The following is a 15129-nucleotide window of genomic DNA, read 5'->3' on the forward strand; positions in this document are numbered from 1 at the left end:
ATAATATTTTTTGGAAAAAAAATTTGATGACAAGTTCTAAAGCTATTAAATTAACAAAAATAAAAAAATTAGGATGTTGTCACGATTGGTATTTATGTGTTTGGTCATACGAAAATCAAACACATGTTTGATATATATATGTTCATGTTTGCTCATAAAAATTGATTATTATTTTTTTTTGTTGAAATTTTAAATTGATTAACAAAAAGAAAAAATTACAGGCCACTAAGGTTTATGCTTTCAGTTAAAGAAACACAAGTCATATAATGGGAGGATAATAGATTATGGTGGTGGCGAAGAAGCCCGAGTGAGCCAACGCTGCATCATGTCTCCATAGAAGTTTGGCTTCCGCTTTCGCAGTGAGGATATCCTGTTCCTAATTGTCTTGTCAATGTACCGAACCATTTGATCTGCGCTGAGAGGATTACCTTGATGGCGCCTGTTGTTCCTCTCACGCCAAATACTATGGATGCTAGCTTGGAGAGCAAGCTTCAGGAGACATGTATCAATCTCTCTCCTGCGATGAGATAGAAGAGATGCGACGGTGATATTCCAATCAGGATTCACACGAGAACCCAAGAGGAACCCTACTAGATCGATCCATACTGTAAATGAGTAAGGGCATGCGAAGGACAGGTGGTCACGAGTTTCGTCCGGTTCACCACAGAGGAGACACGGTTGCACGCAACCCCAAGCTCTGCTTCTCGCTTGCGTCGACAGTCTATCCTGAAAAGCCAACCATGTGTTAAAAGCAAACCGTGGAATGCTCTGTGGAAACCAAACAACTTTGCACCAAGGGAGGCTTGGGTTAGGGACCCGAAGCTGTTCCCAAGTTGCTTTGCTCGAGAAGGTTGGTTTGTAATCCTCATCTCAGTGGCGCCATAGACGACGATCATCAGCCGCGTCCTCCGCCGGAGCTGGAACAGAGTTGATGCAGGCTATCATCGCCCGTAGGTGATAGCCACGACACCGACGAATGTTCCATTGTCCCACAGAGGCCGCTTCTGAGACCGTCGCGTAGCGGGAGATACCCAAGACATGTGTTCCTGAAGCACCTGTGATGTTGATAAGCCTGCCAAATTGATTATTATTATTGTCAATCGTACATATGTTTAGTCAAAAACAAATCAAGCTTCAGCGATATCTTATTAGATTTTTTAGTTTTATTATGTAGTACTTTCTAATTCATTTTAGTTAAAATGTTATTATGAAAATATATCATTAATAAATAATGAATCAAAAAATTATTTAACATTGGATAGTTTAATAAAACATTAAATTAGTACATAAGATAGTGTATAATGTTGTTATTGCTTCTTGTCCTTATTTAACTTCCAAATTCTTTTTTAGGTATGGATTTTTTTTTTAACTCTAAGTACAAAGATGATAACCGTTAGTTTATACACAATGATTATAAAAAAACAAATATTAATTGAAACTTATGTGTGAAAACGAGTTTTAGTTATAAAATAAATCTTACGTAACACATGGAAAAACAATTTTAAAACTATGACAAATAATTTTAAAAAAATTTATATAAAATTAAAATATCAAACAAAATCCGTTGCAATGCACGGATCCGAATCTAGTACTAAATAAACAAAAATCTATTCACCAAAGAAACTTTGAGATTAATAGTTTTCGTGGAGTGTTTTGTTTTTTTCTTTGTGAAAGGTTGGTATATGTACAGTTTCGATAAGTGTGATCGATGGATCGTTGCCGTATAACCAAAAAATATAATATTTTTTATAAAAGTAATTATTTTGACTCTTACATTACGATATTTTTTTGCCGACCCATTTTGTTTTGGTTCTTAGTTTATGGAAATATAAAAAAAGTACAGATTGTATTTTCTTACACGCTACGTCCGTCCATCCACTGCCGTATTATTATATTTTTTTCATTTCCACTCTGCCATATTATTGTACTTTTTAATATTATTTACACATTATATGAGTCAGGGTATATTATTGTAACCTATAAGAAGTGAGAGGAAACTACTGTCAGTAAATTGATTTGCACATAAAATCAATTATTGTAAGAAATCAGAGCTCGGAAATTTTTGTTGTTGATCAAAAAACTAAGAATGTTACGTACTCTAAAGATTGTGAATGGAAGGGCAGGATAAACACAAGTGCACTTCTCATGTACGTGCAGTTTTTTCGCAATACATTTACCATTTATATTTTTCTGTTTGCAAATGCACTTTAAGCGGGAGATCTGTATGCAGTTCAATATTTTTGTTTTTTTTTTGTGGAAAAAGTAGAAGATCTACATGCAGATCTCAACCGCTAACATTTGGTGGTGTTGATCTGCTTTTTTTTATAATAAATAATTTTGTTGCAAACACTTAACTTTAAAATATATTTATTTGATTTTATAAATAATATACAATGATTAGCTCAAACTATATAGTTTACACTAATAATGTTTGTGTTGTTTTAAAATTATAAGCATGATGTTCAATCGTGGACAAAACACATTTTCAAAGGAAGAAGATATAAATCTTCCTACATAAATATCAACAAGGGTAAGTAGTTAATATTTTTATATGTTTCAAAATAGTTAATATATAGGTAAATGATTAAAATTTTGTAAATCTACTAAGAGAAGACAATTTGAAATGAAATCTTAATCGAAAATATGTATATATTGAGTTGTACGATCAAATAATTTGCATGACTAATTACCGTTTCAAATATCTTACACCCACTGGTAGAGAGTTTTCCGGTGGTAAATTTAACCAAAAGTTCAATATTTGTGTAACCTACCGGTTTTCTCAAGAAAATGTCGATCATCTAGAAAGAAAATAAAATAAGTATAAGTATCTTATAAAACATTTACATGCATTTCGACCGATCCTATAACATCTAAAATATTTGTTTAGATATCTAGGTGTAATTTTTATTGTTTAATATATGATCTATAGTTTTGAACTGATTTTGTCATTCATAAGTTATAATAAATTATTTAATCGGTTTGATCTGCTTCTCTCCGGTATGATCTGCTTGATCTGCACTTATCCCGTTTGATCTGCACTTATCCTGCTTGATCCGCATGATCTATTTGATCTGTTCCGCTTGAATTACTTTTACCGTTCACAACCTAAAGTCGTAAAAGTTCAAAAAGAAAAACATTAAGGCTGTAAGAAAAAAAAGTGGGAAATTAAACAATAACTTTTAGAACAACATCGAAGCATGCACGAAATAACAACGATTGTATTAATATTTGCACCCAAAAAAAACAACGACTGTATTAAACCTTTCATAAAACAAATTAAACTTAAAAAAAAAAACAAATTAAACTTTGAAGAAACAATATGGATTTAGCTTAAGCATGCGCCATTTAGCTTTTATCGTTCAAGGGGTCACTAAAAGGCAAAACTTTTCCTTTACTTTCTTTGCAAATGCAACCTCAAATGCACATCGTTCCTTTGTCTAGTTATTTGTTTGGTAAATATAATCATTTTCTTATATATTAATGTTTAATTGCCTTGTCCCACTAACAGTTTTAGAATGAAAGTTTGTGTGATACACAGTAACACTTAGGGGTAGAAAATATCCGTAAATTTTGATTCGATCCGTTTATTCATTTTGATTCGATCCAAAAAAATTAGATATCCGTAACTTAATGAATCAAAGCAAATACTAAAATTCAATATCCGTCGAAGACGTAGCAAATTACAAACTAATATTTCAAAAAATAAATATCTGATCTAATCAGTTATATATGTATATATGTATATATGTTTATAAGATGATATAATATATATACTTTTATATCTCTATATAAATTTTATAATATTTTTATCCACTAAATTAATTATTTAGTTATTAAAATTTTTAAAAGTATGTAATTTTTTAGAAAAATGTAATGAATATTATTATTTTATATCAGATTGTCTTCTTTGCAAATGCAACCTCAAAAAGCACATCGTTGTTCCCTTTGTCTAGTTATTTGTTTGGTAAATATAATCATCTTCTTATATATTAATGTCTAATTGCCTTGTCCCACTAACAGTTTTAGCATGAACGTTTGTGTGATACAATGTAACACAGTTAGGGGTGGGCAAAATATCCAATTTTGATTCGATACGTTATTTGTTTTGATTCGATCCGAAAAGTTTGGATATCCGTAACTTAACGAATCAAAGCAAATACTAAAATTCAATATCCGCCGAAGACGAAGCAAATCACAAATACTAGTATTTTTAAAAATGAATATCCGGTCCGATCTGTTATATACATATATATGTATACATGTTTATAAAAATATATAATATATACTTTTATATCTCTATATAAAATTATAATGTTTTTATTCACTAAATTAATTATTTAGTTATTAAAATTTTTAAAAGTATGTAATTTTTTTAAGAAAATGTAATCTATATTATTATTTTATATCAGATTTTTTTTTTCTTTTATTTTTTATTTTTTATGAATGGAATCGGATATCCGGTAAAAATTCAAATTTTTGCGGATAGAAAATCTTGGAAAGTGGTAAAGAAAAAGTTCTCTGCACCCAACCTCAACAAAAATATTTTAGGTACTCTCTCCATAGGTGTTGCTTTATAAGTGGCTTAATTTACTTTTTTGTGGTTTAAATTTTAGTTGTTAGTTAAGTTATATTAAAATTAATAATTGTATATTTCTTAGATACTTGTGGTATGATACTTGCCGTTAATAATGCTCTTAGTATCTCATATAAGATGATATTAGTACTGAACCTTTTTTTTAGCAAGTCATTACTGAACCTCTAACAGACAAACTACCCTAGTGTAGAAAAAAAAAAAAAAAACTACCCTAGTGTATCTGTTGAGGATGAATATTTAGATTCTTCGTGGAATAACTTTTTCTGGATAAAAATAGACTTGTGCGTTTCCATTAAACTCGTTTGAAATAGCTCTTGTCTAAATTTGGTGGATAATTAACGGGAACAGAATAAAGAAGAAGAAACATATATTTCATTTTGTTTTAGATAACAAATAACATATTCCCCCAAGACATATATACATTATATATACAGTGCATATTTGTCAAATTTGTTTTCAAATTCAAAGTAGATTATTCCCAAGCAAATGGGTGATGGCTTACAATCGAGTCTATGTTCCCCTATTCTCTAGTTGCACAGTTTCTAGTAAAATGAATTACACATTTTCTTATCTAAGTCACTATTGGTGGTGAAGAATCAATTATTTGGTGAAAATCGATCTTTATTACTAACGGACATTGACAAAAGAAAAGCATACATATAAAAAGTGAATCGCATATTTTTATACATGAAATAAATTTCATTTTCTTGTAAACATGTGTTACCTTGAAGTTTTGATCAATTTTCATAAAAATAAATTTAATATGTTAGAAATAATAAATTTGGATTTCGTTTTACGTTATTGGCAAAAAGGTTTCATTTTACATATACACAACATTGTTAGTTAATGTTGATACACATAATAAATTACCGATACATAACACTTTATCCAAGTTAATTCTCGTCATCCATGGTATAAAAACACTTAAAATTAGTAGGTATATTACATGCTCTTTCGCGTCTACTGACTAATGATTAATTAGATCTTCACCTACGCGACTGTGCAAGTGTTTAATTTGTTTTTGTATTTAATGATATATTTGTAAATGTAATCATATTTGTAAATATAAATATTATATTTGTATTTAATTTTATATTTTAGCATTTTAGAGTAAAATGTGTCACCAATATTGAATATTATATAAGAAAAATATAACATTTATATAATTTGATCCATGTCTAAGATATATATCGAATAATTTTTTTAAATAAAAAGTACGAAAATAGACAATTGTGAATTAGCATGCTATTTATAAATGATACATTAGCTATAATATTTGTAAGTAAATAAAATGATTGTTAAACTTCTATCAAATTTGGAACATATACAAATTAAGATTTAAATTTTTAAGAAAATAAAATGAAAATATAAATTTGATGTAACTGCTAAGAAATTATAAATGGGCTTAAGTTTGTATACATTTAAACCATGACTTTGCGGATGTTTACTTTTACTTTTGTATAATTATTTTGTCTAAGTGATAGTATATATTTTAAAATTTTACATGTGTTAAATAATTATTTAATAAAATTTATAAGCATAATAATTTTAAATTATAAATGTTTTTAATTTTATTTTGTCTTGTACACCCTGAATTGTATTACCACTATTTTTAGAATATGATCCGTGCATCTATACAAATGTTTTTTTTTTGTGGATCAAAATTTTACGAGAATGTTAATAAATTATTTTATATACATGGTAATTTGGTAAATACTTATAATGGTGCATGTAATCTATTTATATTGGTAAGAAGAAGAATTTGTTCAAAAAAAATGAAGAATAACGTGATTTGTGGGGGAGAATGAGACAAAATGTAACTTATATTGTTACATAAATATTTTGTGTATATTATTGATATTCATTAATGTTTATAATTTTAATATGAAATAGATAAGTTAAAAGATTTATATTTAATTGATTGTGAATTTAATTTAGGAATTTTTTTATTAATTTTGAAAAAGACATGGAAAGCATAGAAGTAGGAGTAATTATTACTTCATTAATTTTAGAAAAGACAAAAATTACTTAAAAATATGTTCATTTAATTATTTCAATGACATTAGGTTATAAATATTGTGTAAATTTAAGGGTTAGTCTTAATTTGTACTTCTCTTTTAATAAATTAAGATGAACATCAATTAATATATGTCTCATTTTTTTTTTGTAAAAGGCTTTCTATTAGAATGTAGGTGACAATACAACTATGACAAAAGTCATACAGTTTTGGAAAAATAATTGAGAGAAAGCTAGAGCTTAACCTAGTGTTTGGAAGCATACAAGTTTGAAAGCAATACTAGTGCTTAACAAAGCTAGAAAAGAAATAGAGAATTAGTAAAGAGTTTTGAGAACTCAACCACGACCACCTCTATTACGACGACGATTGCCACGGTTGTGGTTACCACGCCCACGAGCTACGGAATGCAACTGCATCTCTTTAGCCTTTGTAGAGGGTTTAACTGGCTTTTCCCGGAAAAAAAAACTTTGCCTTGAGGAGACAAATATTCCTTTGGGTCCAACTCGTCAAATGAAATTAAAGTTTCATCTTCATCATCCGGAGATTCTAAAGAGCTAAATCGATTGGTGAGTAAATTAGAGCTTGATAAGCTCATGCGGATTGAACAATGAGCTGGAGCAGAATTGGTTGAGACATGATTGGAAGAAGTTGGAGTTTCTATTGCAGAAACCAAAGGTGTGTGAGAGATGCTTGTAGTATTACTTGTGATTGAATGTGTAGATAAGTGTTCGAAGTTAGTATTTGGAGAGCTCTGTCCAACCTTTCTTTTTAATGAGAATGTGGTATCTTGCTTTGCTTCCATCCTTGATTCATCCTCAGCAATGGGGATTTTATCAATAGGATTGTTTATGGTAGCTACTAGAGCCAGGATTGGATCAGAAGTAGCTTCCACACTTGGAGTTGGAGGGTGTGGGACAGTCACAGTAGCATCTATGTCCTCTTTGTCCCTGACCATATTTGCTTCATTTGTTATAGTAACACTTGATTCAACATCTCTTGATACTGGAGATGATGTCTTGGTGATCCTAGTTGGATCAAGCGGCTGTCCCAAACATTGCGACGCTCTATGGCCTAACTGACCACATCTTGCATACTTCGAAGGCAGCCAAGAGTACACAACATCAACCATTGAGACAAACCCACTCTCATCCTCAATAGCTACTCTCTGAGCAAAAGGTCTATCTAACTTGACCTCAACTAAAATTTTTGCTTCTCCCATTAAAGTAGGATCAAGCCAAGGTTTGTACGTAAGCATTGGCTCACCAATACCTGAAGCAATCCATTTGATTCCTTCAATAAAAGTAGAGTTGATTTGGTATGTTCTTAAGAGACAACCAAACTTGGATAGTCTTGATTTCTGGTAAAGTAATTGTTTCAGCCGCAGACCAAAGCAGAAACAAACATCAAGCAGTCATCGACATGCCATATCCCCCTTTGGATAACAAACTTGCAAGTAGCATCAACCGGAATATGAAACAAGTATGATGACTCTCTAAATTTTTGTGTGAAAATATGACATTTTCCTCCATATTCTATTTACCACAGCATGAATCAAACCTCCAGCAGGCGCAGAGCAACTTTAGAACTGACCTACCACATATTTTTTTTATTATGAATTCCTTGAAGAAGTACATGACTTGGAACAATTACCTTAGGGGTTCCATCCTCCAAGTATTCAAGGACAGTAACCCTTTTGAAATTACACACTGATTTCATTTTTTCTGCCCATGGATATTATTGTGAAGCAGCCTTGATATATAGAAGAAAAAGATCATAACATATGAGGGCATGATTATTGGGGTTTGTTAATGAGGCTTTTTTACCAAAATTAGTGTGTGGGCCCCACCAAAATTATAAAACTGGTGGCAGAAGGCGTGAGATAAGGATCTATTGTGGTGGGTTTTTTGCACTGTTCGCAGGTCCCACCGACACGTGGCGGCCTGCGATTGGTGCAATTTTAATTTTCTTTTTTCTATAATCAGACCAAAAAAAAATTTAAGAAACCTTATATAGGATTAATGATACTCTGAGATCATATATTTTGTAGGACCATAATTAATGGTAACTTCAAGTGAATAATATTTCACATGCATGACATGACAACCTCTGCAAACTAATATTATACGTGACGTATTTAATGTTCCAAATATAGTTATGATATGAATTTGTGTAAAGGAAAAATATATGGTTTTCACTACCTCAACAACCTCTCACTTGAACTAAGACTTTAATTTAACCTAACAATATATACGTGACGTATTTAATGTCTAAAAAAGGAAGGGACAATATATGGGTTTCACTACCAATTCATTTTATGAAATGAGTATCTCAAGTTATAATGCCATACATTTAGCTCTGTAAAATACGCATTGTTACGCCACTTTATTGGTGGTTAAATGTGCATTTATCGAATTACCACCATATCAACAATAAAGTGATGATTAGTTTTAACTTTTTCGATTAATTGTTGTAACTAGTATTGATATATGATACCAACATTTAGTATGTAATTTGAAAACAATATTATATACAATATACTATTGTAATTTATTGTGACTTTCTGTTGGTATATCTGACATCTATAAATTAATATTTGGTAAATTAATAATCTCTATAAATTAATAAATAATAAGATAATAATTTTTTAGAAAATTCTATGTAAATATATGATCTCACTAAAATTATAAATTAATAATTTATGTGTATACATATTTTATATAAGTAAGAACTTATTATTATATTGTTGTTATATATTCACAATAGAATTATCTTTGTATTTTCTTTACACTTAATATATTTTTTATGAGATTTAGTAATATCATATCTAAAACCACATTTAAGTTTTATGCAATATATATTATATACACAATAATATAATAAAATTAATATAAATATCAAATTTCAAAAAAATAACAATTAATGTCTATACACTAAAATCAAATATTTTTCTTATTTTAGAATAAATATATCTTTAAATAAAAATATAAATAAAGAAACTTTCATAAATTAATATCTTTATAATTTAATAAAATTTCAAAATTCCAACATTATTAATTTATAGAGGTTTTACTGTATTTGACATGTTTCTATACTGTTGTAAATTTGATGTCTGATAGTGCAAGCCAAGCAATCTCCCATAATCTTTAATTCTCTCTTTTTTTTTTCTTCCCTTATCTTGATATTTTTTTCCCTGAGAGAATTTGAAGGTTCATTTATTAACTATAAATTTGTAATATTTTAATCTTTAACTATATATATATATATTAATTGTTGACAACAACCGACAAAAAAATTGCTGACAACAAATTATTTCAATCGAATATGTGTACGAATTGTTAACTTTAGAAATAAGTGACTGCAATATTTTATATTGTAAATACTGCATTCACCAGCAAAAATGCAAACAAATACTGCACTAACTTTTAAATCTTGTTAAAAAAAACTTTTAAATCTTGGTGTAAATTAACGGTACGTTTTGTTCGCCTCTCTATACCTTTTAATAAATTGAAACTAGGTCAAAATGATGTAATTAAGTAACGATGTTTTTCCTCTTTGTCTGTAGAAAAACGAGAAGTAGTTTCTCTCTCTCTCTAGGCTAATACTCCTAAAATCCCTTAGTTTAAGCAGTGACTTCACTTCCAAAACAATTATCTCTTTCGCTCACTCTCTTTAGTTCCTTCTTCTTTATTCGAAGTCTTTCGCTTTACAAAACCATAATAAAATTTTAATACTTCTCAATCTCCCTATAACTCTCAGATCACTATGGTCTAGATACTTTTTTCCTGAAGACCAGTTTTAATTTGTTTCTCCGAAGCATAGTAATTAAACGCAAGTTGCGCTGCTTTTCTGGTTGCGAGGGTATGTGTTCTTTCTGCAGTCTCTTTATCTCAAATTGTCGTTAGATTTGAAGAGAATATATGTGTGTTTGATGATACATTTTTTTGTTAGGTTAAATTGTCTTCTTGATTATCATTAACCTCCTACTTGAACTGACTTTTTTTTCAAGTGGGTTTGTCAGCTTTTTCTTAAGCATGCTTGCAATAAAGGTTTTTTCTTTTGTAGATTTTTTTGTTTTGTTCTTTATCTTTTTGAACCTTCCAAATTAGTTCTTAAAGTATTTTAAAATGGGTTTAATGAGTAGTGAAGAAAGCTTTTGCCTTTTTGTAGCTTAATCATTTGGACTTACTCATTAATTATCTTTACTCTTTGGTTTTTTCTTCCTAACTAGTGTCTTTGTCCCTAAACAAAGAAACACTTTTGCAAACCCAAATAAGACTATTAATTAACTTGACTATCTTCTGCAGAGAAAGATCAAATAATGGAAGTTGCGAGTCAAGAAGAACATGACATGCCTATTCCAATTAACACTACTCATGGTGGGCATGGACACATGATACACCGTCATCATGATCATCGCCATCATAATCCTGCCAATTCTACTCATCCAAACCAACTAATGGTCCTCTCAAATGGTAATGGTTTTGGGCAAAACCATGACGATCCTGATCACCACAATGTGGGCTACAACATCATGATCAGCAACAACAACAACAAGGAGAAGCATGTGGTTAACAAGTACAAGGAATGTTTGAAGAACCATGCAGCTTCCACGGGAGGCCATGCTATTGATGGTTGTGGAGAGTTTATGCCAAGTGGTGAAGAAGGTTCCATAGAAGCTCTCACTTGCTCAGCTTGTAACTGCCATAGAAACTTTCATAGAAGAGAAATAGAAGGCGAAGAAAAAACTTTTTTTTCCCCTTACCACCACAACCAACCGCAGAGAAAACTCATGTTCCATGACCACCACAAGATGACCAAATCACCACTTCCACAGCAAATGATAATGCCAATTGGCGTTGCAAATGCAGCTATATCAAACTCAGAGTCAGAGGATCATATGGAGGAAGACTTACCATTTCGGCAGCCACCACCGTACAATCGCGGTGGACATAATCAAAAGAAGAGGTTTAGGACAAAGTTTACTCAGGAGCAGAAGGAGAAGATGCTGAGTTTTGCGGAGAGGATTGGTTGGAAGATGCAGAGACAAGAGGAATCTGTTGTTCAGAAGTTTTGTCAAGAGATCGGAGTTAGGAGAAGAGTTCTTAAAGTCTGGATTCATAACAACAAACACAATCTATCCAAGAAGAGTAATAATAACAATGTCGAGATTTCTGCTGGTAACAACGACATCAATAAAGCTCTTACCGGAAATCTTGCTCCTAGTTCTTAATTAGTTTACGTTGGGATTGTTATTATCTATGTTTTCTTAATGCAAGTACCTTATGGTTAATGTTTTAACTCTATTGTTCGGTGTTAATCATCTATACTATTAAAGCAGAATCCCTATTAGGATTCTGCCCTTAGTTTTTCAAGTTAATTACAAAGGAATGCCACTATCTTTCCTTTAAAAAAAATGAATTACGACCATTTATAACTCGGCCAATCAGAAACAAGAGTAAGCTTGACCAATCAAAATATCAGCACCATTTCAGCCCAACAATTTTAGCCAATTTCGTGTGAAGTGTAAACCCAACTTATTAAGCCCATGAACCATTCGTCTATAACGTATGTAAGAAAATTTTACCGATATGCAAATTATTGGAGTTCACTCCAAATACCCATATCTTTTTTAAAAATTTAATTTATGAAGTTGATAAAATAAAATAAAGTATTTACATTGTACTACTATCACTTTAATAATCCCACAAATATGAATATCGATTTTCAACCAAAGGTGTTACAGTATATTCCGAATTTAACAAATTGTGGATTTCTATATAAAGTTCTGTATAATTTGGTTTTATAATTGTATTGAACTTTTAAACAGCCACTAATTTAATTTCCCTTTGAAACTAATCAATTCCAAGTATATTCTCTAACTCATTCCTTTTTTTTTGCGTATTTGCTTACAATAAATTTAAAACAGAATATATAGAAACAAGAAAAACAAGAATTTACGATTTAACTAAAATCACGGTGCCTAAATAACTAAACTAAAATCACGGTGCTCAATCAATCACGGTGCCCAATTAATTTGAAATTGGTAACTGAATTTGCCTAAAAGTAATTATAAATGATATCGATAATAAAGTTCACACAATCTGGTGAGATGCGATTTAGAGTATCCCCCAAGTTTCTCCTATAACCATAGAACCTCTCCCTTTAACATATAGATATTATAAATAGGCAACGCCCTATTCCTATTCAAACCCACACCGTCAAACAAACTATACCCACACCGTCAAACAAACTATGGCTTCAAACATGCAAATCCAAACGACAAAAGCTTCTACGAAAAAGTTACTGCCATTAAAGACTTGAGGCCTTGGAAAAATACATGGTTTATTCATGTGAAGGTTCTACACTCTTGAAAACAAAACATACAACTATCAGGGGAAACCATAAAATTCATCTTGGCTGATGAGAGTGTAAGCTTTTGTTACTCTCTACTTGCTACAACAGAATATATCAAACTAAAAGTCTAAGAACTTTCTGTTTAAATAAATAGTCTTTTTACAATTGTTTAAAGGAACTTATCTTTCACTGTTGTAGTATTATATATCCTTTCCTCGCTTGCAGCCGGAGCAGACAATGAATCCATGTTTCCTACTATTCACCATCAGTTTATGCATTAATCATCTTATACTTTAAAGTTATTGCTCTAGAAAAATATATCTTACCTTTTTTTTATGTTGGTTGTGTGAACATCGACCGGTTATGCTAACTGTTATGTATTGGGCATAAACTGAATGTTCACTCCAAGTTTTGAGATCCAATATTCCTGTTTAGATTTAAATTAATGAGTTAGTTGAAAACGGAAATCACCGATTAAAGAGGACAAAATGAACTTAAGAAAAGTTTGTAAATAATTAAGAAGCTTACAAAAGTCACAGAACCACCATTGTTCTTGCTCGTGGTTTCCATCTGAAATAAAAAGAAAAATCAGCCGGATTCTTTATTTTTAATTAAGATAACATTCCAAACATAAAACGAATCTTCCTCAATCAAACATGGTATCGTCGATGGTACTGTCAAAAATTAATTTTCTACCCAATAACAAATAATCACAGTTACAAAGAATCATAGGAGAAGATTATACAGTATAAACCAGGTTTCTTCAGATTTATGCAGAATCCCCGACGTAAAATGATTGCATGGTAATCGTCTGTTCCCTTTCATAATATTTCAGATCTAAGAACACATTCATCTGCATGTTACGATCTGTCAAAAATCTCGATTACGACTCTGTATTTCAGATCTAACAAAAACAATTAACAGATGAGGGAACGATAGTATACCTTTTGATTTCGAGTTTCTGAGTTGTTATTTACTCAGGCAATAGTCGACTACCTTTGATTTTCACCATGGGAAACGATTTGTCTTCATATCATCTTTCCTCGGTAAAGAGACCGTTTTAGACCTGTCCTTTTTTTTTATTTTTCTTTCCTTTCTGTTCTTTTTTTTCAACACGTAAACGGTCTTTACGACCAAGTACTAAATTGGCCAGCAAAAAAAAAGACCAAGTACTCGACTTGGGTGGGTCAGGTTTACGGAAACATTATTTGAGCCCAGTACGCTGATTAATCTTTTTTCATATGGGATCTTACGTCTGATAATTTCTATTACTTAACATGTATAAACATATTTGAGCCCAATACAATTTTTTTTTTCTCTAAAAATTTACATGTTTAAACATATAAAATAACTATTAAATTTTCTTTTTCAAACTAACAATTAATATATAAATAATTTACACATGTCTTTTAAGAACTTCAAATATAAATAAATTGAATACAAATTTTTAAAACTTCTATTATTAGAAATTATCATGTATTTTTTTTATAAAGAGTGTTATTTTACAATAAACACATGATAAATATTTATAAAATTAAATATTAAATTTAGACTGATAAAAATATATCGTAAGAACATGGTGCAAACCGATGTCAGTTCAGTAAGAATGGTATAAAGTAAGTGAGTAACACACTTTGATTTTGAAATAAACAACCTATATCATCAATATATTATAATAATGAAAATATTTATGTAGTTAGATATTTTTTAAAAATAATATAGTCCCGCGCTTTGAAAAGCGCGGGTCAAAATCTAGTTAGACTTTGTAGTTTATGATTATTTGTCTCATTTATTCATTCCAGTAATATATGCATGCAATATATCACATATATATATATATATTAATATATACAGTATGTATGTTTAGTTTTGGAAAATAGGCTGTATACGTATGATATCATGATTATCATCACATGATCAAAAATATATTGCACGGAAAACAAAGGAAGCAATAAATTAGCTCTATTTGTGGGAGAGTTGAAGATTGTCCTGGTGAGTGTAAGTCAAGTCTTATTATGTGTGACGGAATTAGGTTGAGTAAGACCATCTCCAACCCATACCTATTTTTTCCTCTATAATTTCCACAAAAATAGAGTAACTCTATTATAGAGTAAGTTTTGCTCCAATGGTTTATTCTATAATAGAGTTAGGGGAAAATAGAAGG

The 15129-nt window shown here is 30.5% G+C and overlaps 1 protein-coding gene and 1 long non-coding RNA gene across 3 annotated transcripts; one reads left to right on the forward strand and one right to left on the reverse strand.

Moving 5' to 3' along the window:
* The first annotated feature begins 9950 nt into the window (after window positions 1–9950).
* LOC106396291 (zinc-finger homeodomain protein 3-like) lies at window positions 9951–11928 on the forward strand. Its single transcript, XM_013836644.3, has 2 exons — window positions 9951–10469; window positions 10916–11928. The coding sequence occupies exon 2, from the start codon at window positions 10930–10932 to the stop codon at window positions 11839–11841; it is 912 nt and encodes a 303-aa protein (XP_013692098.1). The 5' UTR covers window positions 9951–10469; window positions 10916–10929; the 3' UTR covers window positions 11842–11928.
* A 973-nt stretch (window positions 11929–12901) lies between these two features.
* Window positions 12902–14131, reverse strand: LOC106396301. Of its 2 annotated transcripts, none has more exons than XR_002663678.2 (5): window positions 13910–14131; window positions 13711–13818; window positions 13494–13535; window positions 13292–13392; window positions 12902–13220 (listed from the first exon to the last, which is right to left on the reverse strand). It is a non-coding gene; the product is annotated as an uncharacterized LOC106396301 (long non-coding RNA). The 2 variants fall into 2 exon arrangements; XR_001279461.3 differs by having other exon boundaries at window positions 12902–13217; window positions 13711–13832; window positions 13910–14111.
* Window positions 14132–15129: the final 998 nt, after the last annotated feature.

This window comes from Brassica napus, chromosome A2 (genome assembly GCF_020379485.1).
Source record: "Brassica napus cultivar Da-Ae chromosome A2, Da-Ae, whole genome shotgun sequence".
NCBI classification, from domain to species: Eukaryota; Viridiplantae; Streptophyta; class Magnoliopsida; order Brassicales; family Brassicaceae; genus Brassica; species Brassica napus.